The 23,501-nt window shown below is 38.1% G+C and overlaps 2 protein-coding genes across 4 annotated transcripts in view; both read left to right on the top strand.

Moving 5' to 3' along the window:
- CEP89 (centrosomal protein 89) overlaps positions 1-8,089 on the top strand; it is a 32,967-nt gene extending 24,878 nt beyond the window's left edge. For both annotated transcript variants that reach the window (XM_027744732.2, XM_027744733.2), the window contains exon 19: positions 2,437-8,089. In XM_027744732.2, the coding sequence (XP_027600533.2) occupies positions 2,437-2,674 (238 nt within the window). In that variant the 3' untranslated portion in view covers positions 2,675-8,089. The remainder of the gene's footprint in view (positions 1-2,436) is intronic.
- Positions 8,090-8,271: 182 nt separating this feature from the next.
- On the top strand, positions 8,272-23,224 carry SLC7A9 (solute carrier family 7 member 9). 2 transcript variants are annotated; one of them, XM_039383046.1, is made up of 14 exons: positions 8,272-9,511; positions 10,104-10,409; positions 10,601-10,727; positions 11,882-12,029; positions 12,951-13,193; positions 14,801-14,926; positions 15,250-15,349; positions 16,775-16,819; positions 17,143-17,266; positions 19,453-19,556; positions 20,396-20,492; positions 21,220-21,369; positions 21,923-22,097; positions 22,973-23,224. In XM_039383046.1, exons 3-14 carry the CDS (start codon positions 10,623-10,625, stop codon positions 23,035-23,037), a joined length of 1,482 nt encoding a protein of 493 aa, XP_039238980.1. In that variant the 5' UTR covers positions 8,272-9,511; positions 10,104-10,409; positions 10,601-10,622; the 3' UTR covers positions 23,038-23,224. The 2 variants fall into 2 exon arrangements, with proteins under 2 accessions (XP_039238980.1, XP_027600538.1); XM_027744737.2 differs by having other exon boundaries at positions 10,126-10,409.
- The last annotated feature ends 277 nt before the right edge of the window (positions 23,225-23,501 follow it).

Here is a 23,501-nt window from a genome sequence, read left to right on the forward strand (position 1 = left end):
TCCTCAAACATCAATCAGTACAGCATTGGCATTTTGTTTACTCTCAACAAGGTATAGAGCCTTATTTTTTGGCTAGGTTGGAGTTGAATGGAATTTTTATTTTTACGTATTTAAGTAATAACAGCCTACATTAATAACAACAAACTTAATGCTTTTTGCCTGAAGACATCTGGAAACAGCACATGTACCTAAACTGAGCATGTATCTAGTTTTAAATGCCAAGTGGCAAAGACTTGTGTTTGAAGCGGTGAACCGGCTGTATGGGCAGGGAAATATTAGTGTCAAGAAAAAAGCCCAGACCATCAGCAGCTGTAGTAACCAAACTGCTCTGTAATCCAAGTTTGTAAGGGAAGGGAGGCTGTGACTAATAAGAATGAAGACACCCCCTCCCTAGCCCATTCTGCTGGATGCATTTTTAGGTTTTGGTGGGGTCCGAATTTTTGAACGAAAACCATGCAGAGACAAAACCTGCACTTGGGATGCAGCTGTTTCTCCTCAGCTCACCTGAAAACCAGCTGAACTATGAAGCAGGATATTGAGCCACACTGAGAAGCCTCACCTGTGACTGTGGAGTGCTGTGTGTGCTTCCTGGACAACAATATGCTGTGACTGCTCACTCCAGAGCAAAGTCAGCAAGTGCTCTCTGGCTCTGCATCTCTCAGATCTGTTTAAAAACTAATCCTCCAAGAAGAGTTCAGATACACCACTATCTCTAAAGGCATCTGTTTTCCTTGCTACTCAAGTAATTTGAACCATGTGGACACTTTTAAAACCAGTTTTTTTGAACTAATGTTTTTTCTAAAATCACTTGAACTGAAGATGAGCACCCTGTTGGTCAGGCATGCTGACAGCATTAAACTACAATTCAGAACTTGCTGATCTTTAGTTTCATCATCTTCAAAAAAGTCTTGGTTTTAGAGATTAGAGGATGAACTAAAGCTTGGGTAGTGTTCTGCACTACAGTAACAGTAAACCAGATTAAGCTCTTGTGTATTAATTGTTGACCATGAGGGTGCTGTGCACAGTGCCTGCAGACTCCAGTTGGAGACCAGGGGCAACAGGGAACAGGAGCTTGACCTATCAAGATATAAAAGTTCATTTGAAAACATTCCAAAATCACAATACAGAGAGCCAGGGTCAACCAATGGGTGACACTGAGGCCTGCTAGTTGGGGGAGTAAATTCAGTCTTTGTGCCTCACATCTTCCCCAGATGTAGGCTGAGGGGAATGATAATTGCCTTTGTAAAGCATTTTGAAGCATATTCCAAGCACTCTCATCCTGTCTCAAGGAGAAATATACTTGTGAGAGCAAAGTCATCTACAGTTTTGGTGTTTTAAAAATGAGAGATTGCTTCTCAATAGCTTTTTAGCAACTTGGCAGAAATGGAAAGGTCCAACTAATTAACTGTGGCCTCTCACATTCTTGGGCAGAGTCTTAGACTACTTTTAGCACCTGTACTGCTTTCACCTGCTGCCTTTTGCTTTAATTCCATTTTCAATGGTTACTGATCTCCTCCACCACCAAAAGTTCACTCCAAGCAATATATGCAAGAATAATCTAAAGCCCTTCTCTACGAGGTTTTTTTTTCTTCTTCCATCTGTATATCAAGTCATAAGGTGAAACACAAAGTGGGCAGGGACTATGGCTGGGCCACTTTTCACCACTTCATTCTCAGGGTGATCAGTCACAAAGGGCTCTCAACACATTTATGTTGTGCATTGATTTGTTTCTCATGTTTAGAGCCTGGTATTGGGGAGAATTTGTGTAGAAGGGTAGCTCTGTCCAGTGCTTCAGGTAGTGCCCTGAAGGGGCTGTATTAGTCTGTATAGCATTCAAATTTGTGTGCTCATTTTCCATGCAACAGCTTTGCTTTCCACCTCAATTATCTTGATATCCTTATTTTTTTTGTACTTTGATACATACTAGAAATAAGTCAGAGGAAACCCAAGAGCTTAACCTTGATCTAACATAACTTACTAAAATAAAAAGCCTGTGCTGGAATACACTGTATTATTAAATCATGTTGACTTCCATGCTTAAAAAATAACCTATTCTTGAGAAAGATGCTAAACAATTCATTCATTTATGCTTGGGCATCAGAGAAATGAATCTGTGAGGTTGTAATGCTTTAAGGACTGTCCTCTAGCTTTGTCTCCCCTCCTAGTTTACCCCACCTTTGTTTGGCTGCCACGAAGAGGCATTAGCTGAGACTTGATCCAAGTTGTTACATGGGTCCAAGTGTTTATTTTTTGGTCATATCCTCTCTAGCATTACATTTAGTGGGCTTTTTCAAAAGCAAAATAGGCATGAATTTTAATCAGGTAATTTCAAGCACTTAAATACAGGCCATTTCTAATTTGCTTATCCACATACTGTAATTCTCTTCTGCTGAAACGTTGTTAAAATTAGGATTTCTCTTTGTTTTTTTCCCCTAGGAAGACAGAAGGGGAACTTGAAATCATTTGGGAAGCCACAACCAAAGAAAACAGGAGAATGAGAGAACTCCTACATAAATCCCTGAGGAAGAACACCACGTGGAATGCTGGCACAGCTCATGAGCCACACTTTGATGAAAGCTCTCAGAAGGACCTAGTTTACAGAGATGATTTTAGCTATTGTGATGTGAAGACTTCATCCCCTACTAAGAATGAATTTCAAGAGGAGTCTCAGTGATAAGGATCTGCATCTCATCCAAAAAAGAGAACTCAGTGCCTGAATTTGACTTTCTCAGCGACACAAGATATGATGGAACATTTCCCCCCTTCAAAATGACTGGATTTTTAAGGTCATACCAACGACAACAGCATATTCTCCAGCTGTGCCATCAACAGGGTAAATCTAGCCTGAAATATTACTTTAATACATGAAGAAAAGGCTATTCCTTGTTAAGACAAAATGTGATGCAGCTTTAAGTTAACATGAAAAGACAAGTAACCAGTTAACAGGATAAAATTTGACTGTGGAGCAGCCAGGACTGAAGCATCCTCCTGATAACTGGTGGTGCCTGAATGCACAACTGTCCACTCCACAGGTTTACAGGAGCCCAGGTGTTGGGAAGCTCCTGCTGGACTTTTGCCAAGGGGATGAGTTGCCAGCACAGGGTGCAGTTCTCCAGATTGTCTTGTTCATTCTACTTCAAAAGCCACCTTTTTTCCAGAGCATTCTCTGCAGCAGTGACAGCCTTTAGATTATTGATGCCTATTTGTCTGAGCTTTCATAAATGCTGATTTTTCACAATTTTGCACATCAGCTTTGTAGTACTATCTATTAGTATGAAATAACTTTATTTTGGATTTACTTATAACTTGCTGGATCAGCTTTTTGCTTTTGCTTCATTTTCATGACAAAACCTAAATGGTACCAGGAAACTGTAGCAGTACAAAAAACCTATAACTCTCATAGTTGTGTAATATTAAAAATAATGAAGAATTTCATTGGCTTTGACCAAAGTTAAGGAAAAGAGCAGAAAACCAAGTTAAATGCCAAAAGGAATACATACTGTTTGTGTCCAGAAAGGTTCCTGTGGTATTTTCCTTCAGGATAAGGCCATGACTCAGCAGAATAGCATTATTCAGGTCAGGGTGGAGAGAGCACCTTCTCTCATATCTATCTCTCATATCTATCTCTCATATCTATCTCTCATATCTATCTCTCATATCTATCTCTCAATCTCTCATATCTATCTCTCATATCTATCTCTCATATCTATCCCACCTTGATGGGATGGGTGGATGTAGGGCTTTTAAAGCCCTGTTTCTTTGACAGGAATAAAACAAGTGCAACAACCTTACTGGCTCATCAAGAGAGAACTTCAGCACCCAAGGTCACTCAGGCACTATCAGAACCACAATCTCACAGCACCACTATCTCAAGGTCTCCATGCAGAGACTTAACAAGAACTCCATCTTCAAATCCTTTCATTCCCCTGGCTTTTTCAACTTGACTGTTTTAGGACTCTGTGCCTCCAAAGAGCACCCAGAAACTATTTTTAAACATGGCCTTAAATCCCTTTGTTAATATGTGAAGTTGTCAGGGGAATGGTCTGTTGCTAAACTAGTTCTGTCTCCTGTCTTCCTTGAATTTTTTAAAAAGTGATTTGAAATGTCAGGTGTGAAATACCTCTTCAGACAAGTCAGACACAGGCAACACAAACAGGGCCAATACACTCCCCTGCTTTCCACACAAGCTCCAATCTGCAGGTGTCCTTACAGGGACCCTGAAAGAGCATCCAGCATGGCTGTACCCACAGTTTGTCATGTTTTTGAAGGCAGATTTTGAAAATGAAGCCTCTCATACCATGTTTTTTAATATAAGCATCTCTGAGTATGAAAATACAAATTCCGAACTGCACATATAGATTATTTACATATTCTCATGGTTTTAATTGCCCTTTTGAATATGTCTCAAGAGCTTGTAAAAATAAGCAGCTTCATGAGGAAAAACTATCATACTGGTAATTCCTCAGAACTAGAAGCAAGACTTTCAAAACCCATTCAAGTGTGAACATGTTGGAATTTTGCTTGGTTGCTAAACAGGTATTGAAGAGAACTCTACCTTAAACCCCCAGAACATAAGGAGATTTTTAAATCATAGCTTTGCCTTGTTTCATAGATACTACACTAAATTTAGATGCTACACTAAAGAAATTATGTGACTGTTTTATTCTACTACAAAAACTCTACCCATGCCAGATTATCATTTTCTGTTACCCAACATCAGCAACTTGCTGTTTTCCCTTGACTACCCATGACAGAGCATCCTGATTCCCATATGTTCCACCTGCCTTCCAATTACAGCATCTTCCAGTCTTTATACTGAGCCCATGAAATAGTTCCTGCTTCTTTTCACAAGGCAACATAAAAACATGCAGCGTTCTTCCATTCCTACCAAGAAACTGAGAAAACAGTTCAGGATTTCTGGATGTCACGTTGAGGTTTCGTTGCTGAATGGACAGAGCATGTTCTGTCCATGATAACTGACCATAATTTTCCCTAGAAAAACATTTGGATTAAATGATTAAATAATGTGATTATATATTCAAAAAATAAGCATTGCTACCACCTTTCCAAAAGCAAAACCACAGGAGAGTCTGCAGTAAAGCTCAGTACTTCAGTGCATTTGCCAACTACTGCTAAAATATATCAGCATTACTTCTTACTCCACTGGCAGAGCAGAGCATCGCATTTTCTGTGCTTCAGTTGCTGTGTAAATATGAGGGAGAGTCAGATACTCAGCAGTCAAATTAAGGTGTGTTCTAATGTCCTGTGAACTGGCAGGGAATTGGGGCATCCTTATCATTTCCAGTTTCCAGGTAACTTCCCCCTGTCCATTAACAAGTCATTTAAACCCAGCTGTTTTCTTTCTCCCTACCTCTTTAATTTCAAGCCAGAAAGGTGCTGTTCTCTTCCAGGCCAGAAAATTGCCTTTCAGCAGCTCAGAAGAGAGAACCTCCTAAGACTTCTTCACCCTGAGAAATTCATCCTGGCACATTATATTACATCAGGAGTTCTAAGGGCTTTTCTCCTGGGACTACAAATCCTTGGTTGGCCAGGCCTAACTCTTCCATTTTAGGAGAGCTCCAAGCACTCATCCTACTCCACAAATTTAATGTAAATTGGTGTGGTAAAAATTCCACAGTGTTAACCTGCTTTGAATTTAGAAAAGCAGATGCACTTTGAAGGCTTCTTTACCTTTAAAAATATGGTTTCTCAGTGAGTGAGCTCTCCAGATTTTTTTTTTAGCCCTGAATATTTTTTTCCTGTACTAGATTTATTTCAACATACCTATACAAGCACATGTTCAGATATATAACAAAGAGAGAGAGAGATTTTAGCAATTAAAATTGTTTTATACCTCAAATGTCTGGATTTGGTAAAAATAAAATGAAGCTTCAAAAGTAGCACAGAACATCACAACCTCTTGAGTATTCACTGCTTCCTTCCTCAGCTGGAGGTGGGCAGATGCTCTTCCAAAGCCAGTGTTATCTGGAAATCCCTCCTTAGTGAAAGGCCAGTGGAATGCAACCTGAGTTTTGGACTCAAAAAGGAGATCATAGCCAGGCCTGGTTCTTCAAAGGGAAAAAGGTGAGGAGCTGGCTGTGCATGAGAGGAATCGCTGACTCTGATCAGGCTTTGAAACGCTGGGAAAAACTGAAATCTTTGGAGAAAACCAGCGTGACATACTCAAGCTAATTTTCTTCAGAGGCCATTTAAATTCCTTCAGAACATCCTTAAGACTCCTTGATTTTTTGTGACCTTTTGGATAGAAAACCATACCCAGCCTTTAGAAGTTTATCAAGAGTCTCTGAACAGCTGTGCTTAAAAAATACATGAGACAAACAAAAATCTGTCTTTAGACTAAAGACTGTGCAGGTCTAGTACAAAACCTTTAGCAAACCTGAAAAGCTTTTCAAAAGCTTATTTGTCACAGAGACAAAAGCAAATACACTGTAACCAAGAACTGACTAGGGAAAAAATAAGGCTATTTAGATCCCATCTACTCTGTGGGCATTAGGAACTACAGTCATCTAATATTTTCTGTTGACTCCCACAAGATGCAAAAATCTTGCAAGCCAGTGGCATCACCACAGCTGTTAAAAAAGACTGTTTTCTTAAATTCCACTTGCAGCATTCCTGCAATTACTCGGACAAAAAAATTGCTTTTAAGGATGACAGGAGTGAGATCACATCTTAGGGCACATCTGTGAACGGTGGGATTCAAAGAAGAGCAAATGCAAGGGAACAGCCTGGTGCTCTGGTGAAGTAACCTGTGAGCAGCGAGGTTAGAATGGAAAGTATCCCCTCTGAGATACTGCTAAGCTGCAATTAAAAGCTGCTCGTTAGGATGATCCTCATTTGCTTTAGTATTGGTCAAAGCAGAATGTGCTTTAAAGCAATAAATACCAACCCTGACAAATATTAACCTTTATTATTAGTGGCTAGTGATAATAAAAGGTTTATTTATACACTGTGCCGTTGCCATTTCCTGAATTAAAGTTGAAAATTACTTTTTACGATTTAATTGGTAAATAGCATTTGAAAAGGTTCAAACTGCACTGTTTAAATAGGAGCAGCCTGCACAGTGTTTGCCTCTCTGGTCCCTTGGAATTTGAACTCCTTATCACTTCATCTGTGTGAGATCCTTATCTCTCCATCCCTATTTGAGAGGGAAGGAGTCTTTTCCCACGGCTGTAAAATGCCATTTCTCTTGTCCTTGAAGAAAATAACATTGGAATCCTTGAAGTCAATGTTTATTTTTTCCTTCAGTGGCTGAGGAAAAGAAGGATTGCTGGTAGAATTGCAACTCCTTTAATAAGTTTACCAAGGCATTCCAAAAAGATTAACCCTTAAAATTAACCATAAATGAAAATGCTTTCCTATTTTATAAGGAAACACAGACTAGTTAAGGTCAAGTCACTGCAGAGACTTTGGTCACCTCCTGAACAGGTGGGAACTCTCCAGATCCACATTCCAGGTTAACTAAAGAAGCCAACTGCTTAGGCAAAAACTCAAACACCATATTTTCAATGTTACCCCTATTGTCTCTGAAGATACAAAGTGGAATAAAGATCTGATGCAGAAAGAAAAGGCAAGCAAAACATCTGCACAAAAAACCAAAAGATCGTTACACCAAATAAAAAAAAAAAATCCTAAGCAAAACTTTACTTAACACAGCATTAAAGATGACATATTCCATTATCTTTTCATCAAAATTACATATGTGTTTTTTCCTCTTTTTGTTGGTCTGGAAATTCCAGGGTAGAGTTAATGTGATGCTTCATTTTGAGGTCAAAGTCAGCCCCATAATATGACACCCCCCCTTCTTTTTTTCTTTTTTGACATTAACTGTTTCAATAGTCTCTGTGTGGCATTTCAGGAATGATAAAAAGATTATAAATCTTCATTTCAAAATTATCAACTGTAGAGAACACAGAAGCACATGACATAATATCCAACCCCAAACGAGGGAGCTGAAGTCGAAGGATATGAAAACATTATCTTATTTAACCCTATGTCAGAATTGCAATGAAAAATATTGTCAAAGTTCTTGTAAAAGATGCAAAAAAAGAAATAAATACTTGCCTTTTCATATGCTTGTACTAAGACTATAATTTTAACATATTTTATTACCTTTACCTGCAGGGGGAAAAAAAAGAACTTTTATCTGACCATTTTTCGTGTGGTAATTTTTCAACAAGAAGTTATTTAAGATGGAAGAGCTTCTCTTGTAGCTTAACCCTATTCTTGTGAGAATTAAACAAAAAAAACCCCAAAGACAAGAAAAACACAGTGACTAAAAAATACATCTCTGGGGTTTTTTTCAGTCCTGGCTTTACTTTGCAGCCTCAGCCTTGGAGAAAGACATTCCCAGTGCAGTCTGACTCAGCCACCCCAAAACACAGCAAATATAAACAAGTGTTTCACATGTTCTCAGAGTCCATTTTTAGTCACAGATTTACATCATCACTGCAGAGGGAATTCCTGGTGATCAAGCCTGTGTGCTTAAACAGGCTAAACAACAACAAAAAAGTGAGCAAAACAACCGTCAAACCGTGCTCGGGATAGTTTTGTTTGGTCTCGTTTCCAGCCCTGTACTATAACAAATGTTAACATCAGCGATCAATACCACAACATCCCTTAGCTTTTAACACTTGATGTTAATTGAAAAAAGTCAGCTGCGGTTCGAGGGGGTGGATCAGGACTTAGTGATTTGAATGTCATACAGCAAAGGAGCTGTCTGTACAACTACGTTGCTAAAAACAAATGATTAACACAATTAAGGGGTGGTTTTGCAAATATTTTAGGGATGATTAGCTCGAAGAAGTTACCTTATTCCAGAATGCAGGATAACAGCACTTTTTTTTCTGGATATACAACTGTATAGAAATAGAGAATGGCATTTTTCACTAAAGTAAGGCTTTAAAATATTTACAAAAACGGAAAATAATTGTAACTGCAAGCAAAGGGAACACAAGGTGCCCACTCAGCTGCCTCAGGTTAATGAAAAACATTTCTGCTCACACTTCTCTACTGTCTCAAGATAAAAACGTCATCTATTTTTATAGGATGCAACCAACATCTGGACAGATGGTTTTAATACACCCATAAAAGGACAATTACTTCAAGGTCGCCTTTCCAAAGGATTTCTAAATTAGCAACTGCTTGGTATAAGGATTATCAAAATAGACCCTCCAAATGTTCACTCTCACTCTGTGACACAGCAGGCACTGGATAAACATTCTCACAAACGGAACAAAAGATGGTTTTTCTTTTTTTCAAAGATAAACTGTGGGTTTACCTGGGGTTCCTATCTCAAAGCTTTTTGTCCGAGAATGGGTTTAATGATTGTCTTTTACAACCTTTGTACTTAATCTGCTGCTGCTTCTGCAGATTCTGGTTTCAGACTCGGACGTGCCTTGCTGTGTAACTGCCTGGGAAATCTGATGGGAGAAACATCCTAAGACAAAGATTCCTGGACCCGAGTAACACCAAACAAATATAAATAAATAAGGTAAGCAAACCCAAGAATTGCTAAAGGTGATCATTGAAACATGACTTTAAAGAGGGAATTTGGGCACAAAGCTGTAAAGTTCAGTGACCCAAGCCCTGCATTCCTCATGTGGGCAATTTTCTATCATAGGTTTAGTCTTAAAGTTAGATTTATTATTATTTTTTTTAAATCTTTGATTCAAAACATAAACTCGATGTCTTTATAGCCCAATTTTTTCTGAGGACCAACAATAATGAGATAGGTGTTCTGTCAATTTAAAATGCTACAGTTTTTGTAGCCAATAACTACTTTATTTCCAAAAACACTCCAGCTTAAGTTGCCTAATTTTTTTTGAATTACTGTCTGTATAACTGCTAAATGATCTTCAACATTCAGATTCTAGCAAATATAGTTTTAATGTCTTAGAAGAGACTTTTGACTGAATCCACTTTGGAGACTCAGGACCTGACCTGATGCATTTCCTTCACTATCTCAGGCTGTATTTTAGACAAACACAAGGACAAACAAGCAAAATCCTCAGCGGAAAAAAAAATCACAAATTTAAATTTGAAAACGTTCGTTCTAACAAACATTACATTCTAATTCTATACAGGACAAATTCTAATTCTATACAGGACAAAACACTGAGTGCAAAGAGCTGCTAATTAGACAATTACAGCAGCCCACACTTGGGTTAGCAGATCCTTGCACCTCCAAGGAACCGAGACAAGGCCTAATTTAATGAAGATCAGAAAGAAGGTCTCCTAGATAAGAAGCAGACCAGCTTTTGGGAGAAAGATAAAATCTGACTGGACCGCTGGAGGAATTCCAAGGAAGGACTGGCTATAAAAGCAAGATCATTCCAGTGAGGATCATTCCTGGAAACTGGATGTAACCTGACACAGACATTCCCTGCCAGGTGAGTATGAGGAAAATCCTCACTGGATTCCATCGTTGGATGGAAGGCCTTTTGCCTCTGAGAGTGTGCCTTTTTTTTTTTTTTTTAATTTTCTGGCAATATTTTACCTCCAGTATTTTGGACCCACATGTATCAGCAAAACTCAAGCAAACAATGTGCTAGAGTTGAGAATTTTGGTTTTATTTCCTTAGAGATTTCAACAAGAAAAACCAAATGGGTGAGGAAGGCTTGAGGAAAAGAAAAGGAGAGGACAAAGGAAGAGGGGACAAACAATCCATTCAGAGTCATGAACCCCAAAGGACGAACCTACAAAAACAGGCAAAACTTTTTCTTTTCCCTCTTTGGTCCGTGTGTGAGGGGCTGGCAGAGGGAGGCAGAAGTGGGTACTTGTGCACAAAAACCACAACTATGTCCCAGTTTAGCAACGATGTGCTAATATCTCAACTGGTTGGTTTACATTTCCAGAAACTGCTAATTACCGTAGTTAAAAAGCCGTGATATAAACCAATAGAAAACTAACAATATGTTTTTAAGTCTTTGAAGTTATCAGATAGAATAACAATTCGAAGCTGGTCAATTGAGGCACTTCATAAACTTTTCTTTTTTATTTTTTCCCCCATGTAGTTCTCAGGGGTTGCAGTGGGTTGTTCAGCTCATTGTTTCTGAACGTTTCTTGGTGTATACTAAGAAACATTCAGAAATAGGCACTGGTACTCAAAGACAAGTGAAAATCTGTCTCCTCCAAAAAATTAGAGATGCTTTAGACAACAGTTGTGTCACTTGCTCTCAGGAGGGGGTGGAATTCCTCTTTAAATTTAAGTAACGTGCAAAAAGAGTCTTTATGTGGTTTTAGTTTGATGCCAAGACTGGAAAAAATACTGATGTTATTAGAGTAGCCATAATATCAGGAAAAAATAAGTAGCCTGTGGCACTTGTTTTAGCAGAACATGCCTCAGGTTTCAGTGGTTTCATGTAACATGAAACAAAATCAGAACATGGTCTTATCACCACCTATCAGTATGGAGATAACTCCTGTGCACAGATACCTAAAGCAAGGAGAGGAGAACAACTGCTAAGCGACAAAAAAGGGACTCCATCCATAAAAGACAATTTCTGAAGCTTAGAAAACAGAATTCATCAAGTGCTCATAAAAGAATTTCAGTGTTTAATCAGAGCGGAAAGGGGAAGTTCACCTGTACAAGGTTTGATTTGAGACCCAATGCAAAGGACAGTTTAATAAAGGAAATACACAGGCAGGCAAAATACAAAGAGGTGTTCTTTTGAAAACAGCAGGGGTAGGCCACATGGGCATCTTGGAAAGAAGAGTGAAACTTCACAAAATAGTTTAATAAATTTCTTTCTCGAACTTACATGGTAAAAACTGATAAAAATAAGTCAGTAATGACAATTACTGTAGTTCTCTGCTACTGAACTAGAAATGACTTACAGAAAATGTCTCCTTTCATTTCCAGGTGGGCCTCATCAGCGGGATCTGTATGATTGTCGGGACAATTATCGGGTCGGGTATCTTTGTTTCTCCCAAATCAGTACTTGCCAATGTTGAAGCTGTGGGTCCTTGTTTGACCGTCTGGGCAGCCTGTGGAGTTCTGGCAACATTAGGTAAAGGAGTCAACAAAGAATCTGAATCTTTGCCTAAATCTTTATGTCTACTGCTTCTGCAGACTACTGTCATTTCACAAATTAGCTAAAATCAATGAAATACTGATGTATATATGCATAGCAGCACTGGGCCATAAATTTAAAATGTGCTGTTTATAAAAGATAAATTAAGTTTTTAAAATTGCAAATCGCACTCTCAATTTATTTTGAAATCAACTTTTAATTTTGCTGGCTTCATCCACTGACTGTAATAAAGAGAATACTCTTCTACTTAAATCACTGTCAGAATGTGACATTTCCTGGCAGTCACCTGGGTGCTTCTGCTGGTTTTCTACTTGTGTAATTCTAATTCTATTATCTGGAAATTTAGACTAAGCACCTCCAAATATTTCAAGAAGTAAAACATTGAGCAATGTATCAGGGGACACAGCATAGAAAAAAACCTTAATGCAGGATGCCAGATACAGCAATAGATCTGGAAGTGTCCCTGTACTTTAATGATGAGCTTAGCAGACGTGTTGCTTCAAAACTGTGCAGCAAGTCTGTTTTTTTCAGGTTTCCAAAAGGAATGTCAGCAAGTGCTGTTCTCACTTAAATGCTTCTTGCACTGTTGGTTTCTTAAACATAAATCTAATATGAAATGAGAACGTTTGTGCTGGTTTTGGCCAAGTCTTAAACACCAGTAGTAGGAATTTTTGGACTGTATCTTATTAATTTCAGGGTATTTTTTCCAATTGCTCACAAGTAATTAAAATTTGATTTTTGCACATACAGTAAAATATACAGAAACATGAAGAGGGTAATGATGCACTGTAGATATCAATTTCCTTAACTTTTCTAGCTGTTAAAAAGTGATCATCTGATCTAGCCAGTCACAGGTTAAAAAGGGCACGACCTCAACCTGCTCTTCTCCTTGCTCAGGTGCACTTTGCTATGCGGAGCTCGGAACGATGATCACAAAATCTGGAGGGGAATATCCTTACCTTATGGAGGCATTTGGCCCCATTCCAGCATTCCTGTTTTCCTGGACGAGTTTACTGGTCACCAAACCCAGCTCCTTTGCCATCATTTGTCTCAGCTTTGCAGAATATGCCTCAACTCCTTTTTACCCAGGCTGTGATCCGCCCCAGGCTGTCGTCAAGTGTCTTGCAGCAGCAGCCATTGGTAAGAGTCCCACTGTTTAAAGAATCATCATCAATCATCATCATGGCCGGGCTTTGCAAATGAAGATTTGGGAAGGGCTCTATCCATATTTGTTACAAGCACATTGGTGGCTAAAAAGGCCAATATGAGATAGACCCATCCAGTTGCAAAAGGCACAGCAGAAAGACTCCTTAGGTGGGAAATTCTGCAAGACACGATTCTTTCTGCGTTGTCTTTTCTCCTCCAGGGTGATCCTGCTGCGTTCTCAAAGGCATCAGCAGCGTTAGAGATGGTGTGTCTCCAGACCTCCCCACTGGAGGCCAGAGTAGACCAGTTATGGTGATCAATATGGCCAAGGCTGAGATGTTGTTTCAGGGAGTCCTTGTATCTCCTCTTTGGGGCTCCTCTCTTGCAGCAGCCGGTGGCAAGTTCCCCATAAAGCAGGATCTTAGGGAGGGGGTGCCCTGCCCAGCAGCAGGGCCTCAATGCTTGTGACTGCTGCTTGTTCTAGAACAGACACATAGTCTGTTCTGTTAGTCACATCATCTGACCAGGGGATGTTTAGGATTGTGCGGAGGCAGCGTTGATGGAGCGTTCTGGAAGTCGCAGGTGGTGGCGGTAGATGACCCATGATTCAGATCCATATAAGAGAGTAGACAGCACTATGGCTCTGTAAACACTGATCTTGGTACTTTTCTTCAAGTGTTTATTTCGCCAAACTCTCTTATGGAGCTTTCCAAAGGCACTGTATGCCTTTGCTAACCTGTTGTCTATCTCTGTCAATCTCACCATCCGAGGAGATGAGGCTGCCTAGGGAATTAAACTGCTGGACTGATTTGAGCTCTGAGTGGCCAATGGTGATATGGGGATGATGGAAGACTTCCTGAGGTGCAGGTTGATGGAGAACTTCTGTCTTCTTTAAGCTGACTTCCAGCCCAAAGAGCTCAGCAGCCTCAGCAAAGCAGGATGTTAAACGCTGCAGAGCTGCTTCTGTGTGGGCGACAAGGGCGGCGTCATCAGCATAAAGCAGCTCCTGGACAAGGTGGTTTAAGGTCTTAGTATGATATGTCTTTTAAAGACATATCAGACCCAAAATTGCACAATGACTTGGGTTTGGCCCCATCAGTAAGTGCACATCAGCACCCTGAGACTTCCTGAGCTTCACCTTCACAGAGACACCAGAAATCTTTAAGGCACAGTATAGTCAGTCCTTCCCATAATAACTGATTCAACAGCATATAAAAAGGGTAGGTTTAAAGGTGGTTTGCTCCCAGTACAAGGTTTTTTTATCCTTTTTAAAAGATAGATACAGCTGTATAATGAACGCTTACCTCTAGCAGAAAAGGAAGAAATAATAAGCTATTTCTGTACTTATCAGAATGCTGTGCAGCTTCAATGTGTTTTTTTGTTAAGGGTACTCTCAAAATCTAATTCAGAAAAGTGTTTTTCCTCACTATTTTACAAGTTATCCAAACACAGTATGTTAAAAACTCTATATAATATAGTCAGAGTGTGAGGAAAAAGCAGTACAGTATTGAAGGAGGGGGGTGTGTTTAGGGTTAAAGAGGCAACCTTCCTTTCAATTTTGACATATTTAATGCAAAAATTCCTCATTTTATTTCTTTTAGTGGTGATTACAATTGTGAATTCACTGAGTGTGAAGCTGGGAAGTTACCTCCAGAATTTTCTCACGGCTGCTAAAATGATCATTGTCACAATCATTATTGTAAGTGGCATTGTTCTCCTTGCACAAGGTAATCAACTATACATTCCTTGAAAAAATTAATTTAGCTTCTGCTGTGAGCATTAATAAATTCCCCACTAGTGGAAGTGGCACAGTAATAAGGCACAGCCCTGAATCTCTTTACTCAGGGTTTTAGTTCTGCATCTCTTGGTAATTTCTTTTAGAGGAGGGGGTTGGGTGGGAAATGCCACACTACAGATCAATTAACACCTTCTGGTATTCTAACAGTGAGAAGTTTAAAAACATGAGAAAGATAATGGAATATTTCTTCTTCTGATGGGGATTACAAGAACTAGTTTCAACACTGACCCGTAATTTACATCTTATTTGCAGGAAAAACTGAAAACTTCAAAGATTCTTTCAAGGACAGTAAAATTTCTGTCAGCTCTATCAGTCTGGCATTTTACAATGGACTCTGGGCATATGATGGATGGTGAGGAATCTTTACTAGCCTTGACAATTACAGTTTACCAGCCTTTAACCAGTTCACTCTCTCCCCATTGAACTCGGGAAAAGTTAACATCTGACTTGTTATTGAGAAGCTCATGGTGAATTTTGGAGAAACAACACCACTGGTTAAAAAGCATCAAAACCTCCACCCCCTTTTATTAGGGAAAGAAATTATTCTGAAATTATTCTGAAATTATTCCTGAAAGGACCTACTGCTTTATACTTCATACTTTAGTAATGGGAGAAATATAACCCAATTTAGTTCCATTGTCTCAGGCAAAATAGCTTTCCCTACAGGTTACCCCACCAAATTCCATTTCTTGGGAAATATCTGGTGGTGTTTGATCAGTACAAGAGCACATAGAAAAGAACATTGGATCAGAAGTCATAAAGCTCAACTTGCAGATCTTTTCTTAGGGAATGTCAGTTGGCCCAGGGCTCTGTTGGCACAAATCCATTAATGCTGTTCTTAAATGTTCAAACTGCAAAAGTCTGCATATAGGTCTGTAGTTTGGAAGGAATACATATATATATATTATATCTTATATATATAATATATATTTTAATATATATATTATACTATTGACTTATATATATATATATATATATATGTATCTTGACTTACACCAAAACAAGTCCCACTTAAAAGCTTTTAAAACCGAATTTATTTTTAAATAGGTGACTCTTTCGGGTTCTATTGCCAAACTTGAGTGTCTCAACTCAGGCGTTTAAGTCTGCTAATTCAGACATTCATGAGGACTTTTTGAGGAGGAAAGAAGCTGGTGCCTAAATAATGATTTGCATGGGTAACACCAGGCACTAACATTTGAAAATTTGCCTTTTGAACCGTAAAAATCATTTCTTCACATTTTTAGAGTAGAGGAGTAAAAATCTTGTTTCAATCTGGTCTACATGCTGTGGCAAAAATGACTATTTGGAAATTAAAATTCAGATAGGTGTGATCCTTAAAGAGGTTTTCCTTAAAGCCAGTTTTCTAAAGACAGGATGATGAAATATCAGCAGATTTGCTTCACCCCTTGCCCTCAGCACCCTTGTGGTTTTATTTGAAAAGACTCAGGTACTGCAAAGCTTGAAGTTAAAAGGCAACCTTGTAAATCTGAGATTTCTGCCAAATTTTCCTTTCATTATGCGGGGATATTTTATCCAATATCTCAAAATCTCAGAGATAATGGAGACAGACATGGTGAATCAAGAGGCTGGCATTTGGATGAGAAGCTCACATAGGTTTTGTCCTGCAGTTTTCCCACTTAAAAAGATTGGTTATAGTGGTTTGGGCTTTTTTTTTAACTGAAAAGGTAAAAAGCAATAACATAAATTAACACCTGACCTCAGAGTATAGAAGTATTTAAACAACAAACTGCTAAGATATGAATGTTTTTCCTTCCAGGAATCAACTCAATTACATCACAGAAGAACTTCAAAATCCTTACAGGTAGGAGAGCACTGTTTCTATTGGCAAAATTCAAACTCTTAATATTTTTCTACAAGCAAGCATATACTTTGGGTTGTTTTTTAAAAAAGCAGCAATTATTCAAGGTTTGAGCACTAACAGACAAAGCTAATTTGCACGTATTTCAGGCTTTGTATTTCTGCATAAATTTATATTTTTATAATCCTGATTTCCATAGCTCTGCAGTAAAAAAAAATAAATGTAAATACACCTAAAGAGCATATGTGGCAGAGTCCACAGTGTACTATGACAACTCTAGAAATGATACAGCAATGCTGATGGGGTCTTACTTTTGCATTCTTTAGAAATCTACCGCTCTCTATAATTATTGGGATCCCCTTGGTGACAGTTTGTTACGTTCTGATCAACATTTCCTATTTCACCGTCATGACTTCAACAGAACTCCTGCAGTCCCAGGCAGTTGCTGTGGTAAGCCACTTTACTTTGTAACAGAGCATCTCAAGAGGGCTGGTGTGCATCCCAGTCCTGCACATCATGAAGTTCCTCCTTAGGAACCTGGAATTCTTCTTGAGCTACACTTAATTTCAGTCTGAGCTATCAGTGTCACCTTCCCCCCCCCCCCCTTATCTACTGTCATTTCTTACTCTAAGATTTCAGTAATGCTTAATTTCTACAGTAGTTCTGTCATATCCCAACGGGGAAAAAAAAAAGAGGGAGCAAAATACTGCAGTGTTCAGCTAAGGTTTTGTAAACAGTGCAGCTCAGAGGGCTTTCCACAGGCATCAAAGAATGGAAAGAGAAATAACATCTGACAGTTGCTTTGCCCTTTTCAGCGTTTTCAGGATTTCTGAGAAAGAAGCACATGCCAAATGACAGTAGATCAAAGTTTGTTGTTCTGGAGATAACAGCAAATAGTCCATAATTCACTTTCACCTTATTCTTTTTGTTGTTGTTTTTTTCTGTTTGTTTGTTTTTGGTTTTTTTTCCCTTAACAAATCTGAAAGATACAATTTTTACCTTATTGCAAGACATACTGTTATAGGTAAAATTAAAGATGACGTAGATTTCTGAAATCCTAAAAAAAAATACACCTGTCCCCTCACTTCCACTCAGTAAATTTTCAGTGGGACACCTGTCTCTGAAGCAGCTGTTGAGGTCATGCAGCAATTTTTCATGATGTTAGTTTTTGGGGAAAACAAACAGTATGTGACAAGCATGCAAAACACAGCGTGGCAGAGTGAAGTACACTAATGTTGAAATACTTAGAAATGTTTAAAAATGAAAGCTTTTCTAATTCAGATCTTCAGTATCTTGTTTGCACCAGGGGGTACAGCAATGTACGTGTCAAATGATACCTTGTTTAAGAACCAGTCCTCTTCAGCACACCGTTAAATTTACAGTCTGAACAAACATCTAGCATTGAACTCATCAGTTTAAACTGACAGTATCTCAGACCTGGCACTGAGCAAAAGGACAGAGAGGTCTGCACAGCTGTGAGTACCCTTTGGAACAGCACTGATGTCAGAGCTGGGCAAAAACAAAGCTCTTTTTATGCCTGACTTACTTAAAAAAAAAAAAAAAAAGTTAACCACCCCCCACCTAAAAACTCAAAAGCTTCCTGTCAAAAACATTTAAATTCAAATTAATTTGCAGTAGAGCAACGTGCCTACATGAGACCTAATCTATCCTGCAGCAACAACTCCCATCCCACGGCACAGGTGACAACTCGATGCACTGAAGGACCACAGGGAGTTTGTCCCTCCCTGCTCCCCCCAGGCTGGGGCTGTCACTGCTGCTGTTACTGCCTCTGGAGGGGCTGCAAACAGCTTGTTGGATGGACAGTGCTCTGTAGCAATGCCATCTGCCCTTTTGGTTTTTGGCAGACACATCCCAAAGCAGGTGGCTCTAACAGCATTTCAGTTCTGTACACTTTTTACATCTGTCTTCCAGTATTTCCTGCAGGTGCTGCATCTTAAACATCATAACAACAGCACTCCACTCCATTTTATAGAGTGGTCCATGAATTAATCCAGGTTTTCATTTGGCAAAGCATTCCTTAGGAACTACACAAAATATACAACCTGTTTTTATTGGTAGAATGTCTCAGATACCCACTTACTTCACTCACAAAGAGTATATATATATATACACCTAAAGTATAGGTATATATGTAGTAAACCATATATATAGTAAACCATATATATAGTAAACCATATATATAGTAAACCATATATATGGTAAACCATATATATGGTAAACCATATATCAAGTATATATATATTTTATATATATATATATACACACTATATATATATATATACACTATATATATATAAAAATAAAATATACCTCAGTATAAGTTGTTACAATGACAAAAATGGCTCATTTTAATAATTTTAATGGCTCGTTTTTATATATAGTAAACCATATATATAGTAAACCATATATCAAGTATATATATATTTTATATATATATACACACACTACATATATATACACTATATATATATACACACTATATATATATACACACTATATATATATACACACTATATATATATATATATACACTATATATACATATATAAATAAAAGATACCTCAGTATAAGTTGTTAAAATGACAAAAATGGCTGATTTTAATCCCATATCCCAGACATTTGGAGACAGAGTCCTTTATCCAGCCTCGTGGATAGTTCCTCTCTTTGTGGCATTTTCTACAATTGGATCTGCCAATGGGACCTGTTTTACTGCAGGCAGGTAAGTTCCTGTTCTAAATATCTTCAAAGGACAGTTTTTGAAGGGTGTAAAAAGTTATACTCACATTTATGTACCCACACAAAGACATTCTTCCCATCCACGTTATACAAAATGTAATTTGAAAATACCTGTAAATCTACCTATGTTGATTAGTTTTCAAAAAGAAACAGTGGCTATTCAGGTTTGACAAATTAGAAAATAAGGTCATATTCTTAATTCAAAGCAGGTATAGTACAGAAGGGTTTTGTCACCTCTGATCAATTTTAAAGCTGAGAATTAAACAGTGAAAAATTACCAGTAAGAACACGACTACACCAGTAAAGATAAAGGAAACTGGAAAGAGAAGCTATTCCTTTCTATCAGTTATTCAATGCTTCCATTTACTACTTCAAATATTTTAAAATTTCAAATCCAACTGAATGCAATAGGGCTGTAAAAACCATTTGGTGACAAAAAGTTGTCAAGGTAGCTATTTGATAAGAAGCAAATGAAAAAGGAATTAGTTAATTAAAAGGGACACAGCAGTTTCCATTTCTCCAAAATAATCTTCTATTAAATGTGCAAACTAATGATTCTGAAATTAATTTCAAATTTCCTATTTTAATACTGGTTAAGAATCAGTTTCTAGTTCACTGCTTTAATACTGGCCATTTCCCTTCTTACAATCCACTGCAAACATATTTAAAAAGAAAATACTGACAAAATTATAATCAGATTGTATAGCCACACAATAAAACAAACCTGAAAATGAATGGTACTCATCTATTGTTCAGTAATGCCACTTAAAATCTGATTTTAAGTGCCAAACTGACGACACCTCCTTGTTTTTCTTTTGGCAGACTCGTTTATGTTGCAGGCCGTGAGGGGCACACGCTGAAGGTGTTGTCTTACATCAGTGTTAAACGTTTAACACCAGCCCCTGCCATCATGTTTTATGTAAGTAGAAATTCTGAGTACAGAGAAACTACCAACAAAAATTCTCCGGCAACACAGTTTCTTACAAGCAGTCCTGACATGCATCCATGAGTACCCAGGCAAGAAAATTGGAAAAAAGACTATATTACCCCCTCCCAGCTTCTCCATTTGAATATATTCATTCCAGAACCGGATTTTAAAAATCAAAATGTTTAAGATTCAACAGCATGAAAACATAAAGTTAAATGTATGATTACCATAAGGCAATCCTTTCCCAGGATGCTCAAAAGCAAACTCTCACTACCCTGTTTCCTCCATGGAAGAATACACTTACATCTCACTAAAAAAAATTCTAGTCTGTAAATATGTTTAAAAATAATTCTAGAGCATCTTGGGGTTTTTTATTTTATCTTCAGGGCATAACAAGATACATTCAACCCCAGGAACATTAAAAACCTAAAACCACATTTAGTATCTTCAAGAGAAGCAGTCAACAATAAAACAGATTACTGCGTAGAAATTATGAGTCTTTTGACTTAAAATGGAATAAGATTGCACACAAAAGCAACCACGTGCTGGCAGGATGTGAGCACAGCCTTTAAAGGTGCTGCAACACACTCACACTCCAATGGTTGAGCAAAAGCATTCACAGTTCACACTTTGGAACACTAAGCACCTGTAGTGACACGTAAGTAAAATTCTGCCTGGTTCTGTAATAGACTACATTAATTTCTGTTTTCATTTTTAGGGGGCCATTGCTATTATTTATATCATTCCCGGTGACATTGACACGCTCATCAATTATTTTAGCTTTGCAGTCTGGATATTTTATGGTTTAACAGTATTTGCACTCATTGTTATGAGGTTTACAAGGAAGGAACTTGAAAGGCCTATCAGGGTAAGTTCATCATTCCACGTGGCTTTTCCTCCACTCCCATAAATGCTATAGATGAACTCATCCTAATATATTTAAACAGCACCCTTGGGCAGACTCCTTGTTTTTTTATCCCCTCACCAGCCATTTATTTGTAGTTATGCATCAGGACAAAGCTCATAAGAGCTGAGGAAAGAGTGCATTATGTTGATTTTCACTTGCACAAACCACGGGGCACAAGCCAAATTTCCAGGAATGGGAACCTGCAGTCTGCAGACTACACTGCAAGAGTATCCCAAATAAGAGCTCGGGTCATTCCACTGGAGTTTGGTCCCAGATTCATTAAAATGCAAATTTTTACACTGCAATTGGCAATACTGACAAAGAGATCTTAGCGAATGATTTAGCAGAAGAGTTTTCTCCATCCATATTCTTGCTACTCTTTCAACTGCCCCATCTGATTCCAGAAATTTTAAAAGGAAAAAAAAAAAGGCAATCAAAATATTCTTTCATACAGGCAGCTTCTGTCAGATCAGCAAAAGAGTGGAGCAGTGACTGTGTGTTCTGTGCCTTGCAGGTGCCCGTCATCATTCCTGTCATAGTGACTCTGGTCTCCATTGTCCTGGTGTTGGCACCAATCATCAGTGCACCTGAACTGGCCTATTTGTACTGTATTTTATTTATACTCAGTGGACTCATAGTTTATGCACTTTTTGTTCATTTTAAATTCAGCTGGGCCCAGAAAATATCAAGTAAGTACATACCTCAGGTAGGCAGCTCCAAACTCAAGAGTACATCTGCTAAGCTCGAGGTTAATTACTGTGATGAAGCTCCTTGTCTGGTCCTGGGAAGGGAAGGAATTTCCCAAATGTGTATTGAGCTTTGCTGAAGACTCTATTTTACTCCTTCCTGTGAAAGAAAAGGGATGTCTGACTTGAGGAGAAATTAAATTTAATTCACAAAAAGGCAACACAGCACTGTAGTAGCACAAAGAAACTGAATTTTAAAGTTAACAGAACTATTCTGTCTGTGAAGTTGGTTTTCTGGTTATCTGTGTTTCAAAACATTGCTTTAGCCATGAACTAGAGATTAGCAGACACAAATTCTGATGCCACCAAAGAGAGTTTTTATTATACTTACTGAAGTAAATGTTAACAGCATTAAGATAAAAGAATGATCACAGTGCTGAGTACAGTGAAAGCTGCAAGAACCCAGTGACTGTTATAAACTGATTTTGCTTAGTCTCCAGAAAAACTCCTTGTAATTATTTCAGGGAAACCAGGATACACAGGTAAGAGGTTAATTGGAACTGGCTGAATAGAACAGGATTAGTTGTTCTACAGACATTCAAAAAAATCCATCAGCTGTCTCTCCCCTCCCCTGGGATTATTAATTATAATTCAGTTATGCAATTAGAAGCATTGTACTCTAGTAAGAGCAAGTTTGGAAACCTGGAATGCTGTAGTTTGGATCTTAAGACTATTTTTATTCCCCAGCTGTTATTTTTTAAGTTTGAAATAGGAATAAAAAAGGACAACTGCTTGGAAGGATAATTTTCTCACTCAGTAGTCTGAATTGAGATATTGTTCTCTCTCATAAAGCCTCTAACAATAACTTTTTCCCTCAGATCCCATCACTATGCACCTCCAGATGCTTTTGGAAGTTGTTCCACCAGAGGAAGTTGCCACATGAAATATTTTCTTCCTACCAGGTTGCTTTTAAGTGCTGTATTGGTTGAAGTAGATTTGATTTAGTTTGGCAGATATATATATATATATATACTTGCTAAATTGTTATGTTCATACTGGTGTGTTATTTTTGCAACCCTTTAGTACTTGAAAACATTAAATATATATAATAAAAAAAGATTTCTAAGACAGGTTACAGCAAAGCTGTTTCCATTGTTTGCTAGTATGTTATAGTGTCTTGTTTTCTGCATGAAAATTACTCAAAATACACAAGAGGAACTTTTCAATTATGGAGGTGGCAAAACTTAGCAGCAACAGTGTCGAGATGCTTTTGATGACACTATGAAAAAAACAACATAGTTGTTATTAACAGCTCTTATTAACAGCATCACAGAAAGCACAGATATCACACCAGAGCTGCTCTGTTCTCAGGTTCTCAGACCAGCTGTCAAAAAGTTAAAGGCTGGG

The sequence above is a fragment of the Pipra filicauda genome, unplaced genomic scaffold (assembly GCF_003945595.2).
Source record: "Pipra filicauda isolate LSUMZ 115617 unplaced genomic scaffold, ASM394559v2 scaffold296_size2174093_pilon, whole genome shotgun sequence".
Lineage (NCBI taxonomy): Eukaryota > Metazoa > Chordata > Aves > Passeriformes > Pipridae > Pipra > Pipra filicauda.

What these genes read in the sequence shown, in the direction of transcription:
- SLC7A9 (XM_039383046.1), top strand. Translation starts at nt 10,623, where the DNA reads ATGGGTGAGGAAGGCTTGAGGAAAAGAAAAGGAGAGGACAAAGGAAGA. An exon ending in GGACGAACCTACAAAAACAG is followed by an intron (nt 10,728 to 11,881) that starts GCAAAACTTTTT and finishes TTTCATTTCCAG; the next exon opens with GTGGGCCTCATCAGCGGGAT. An exon ending in CTGGGCCCAGAAAATATCAA is followed by an intron (nt 22,098 to 22,972) that starts GTAAGTACATAC and finishes TTTTTCCCTCAG; the next exon opens with ATCCCATCACTATGCACCTC.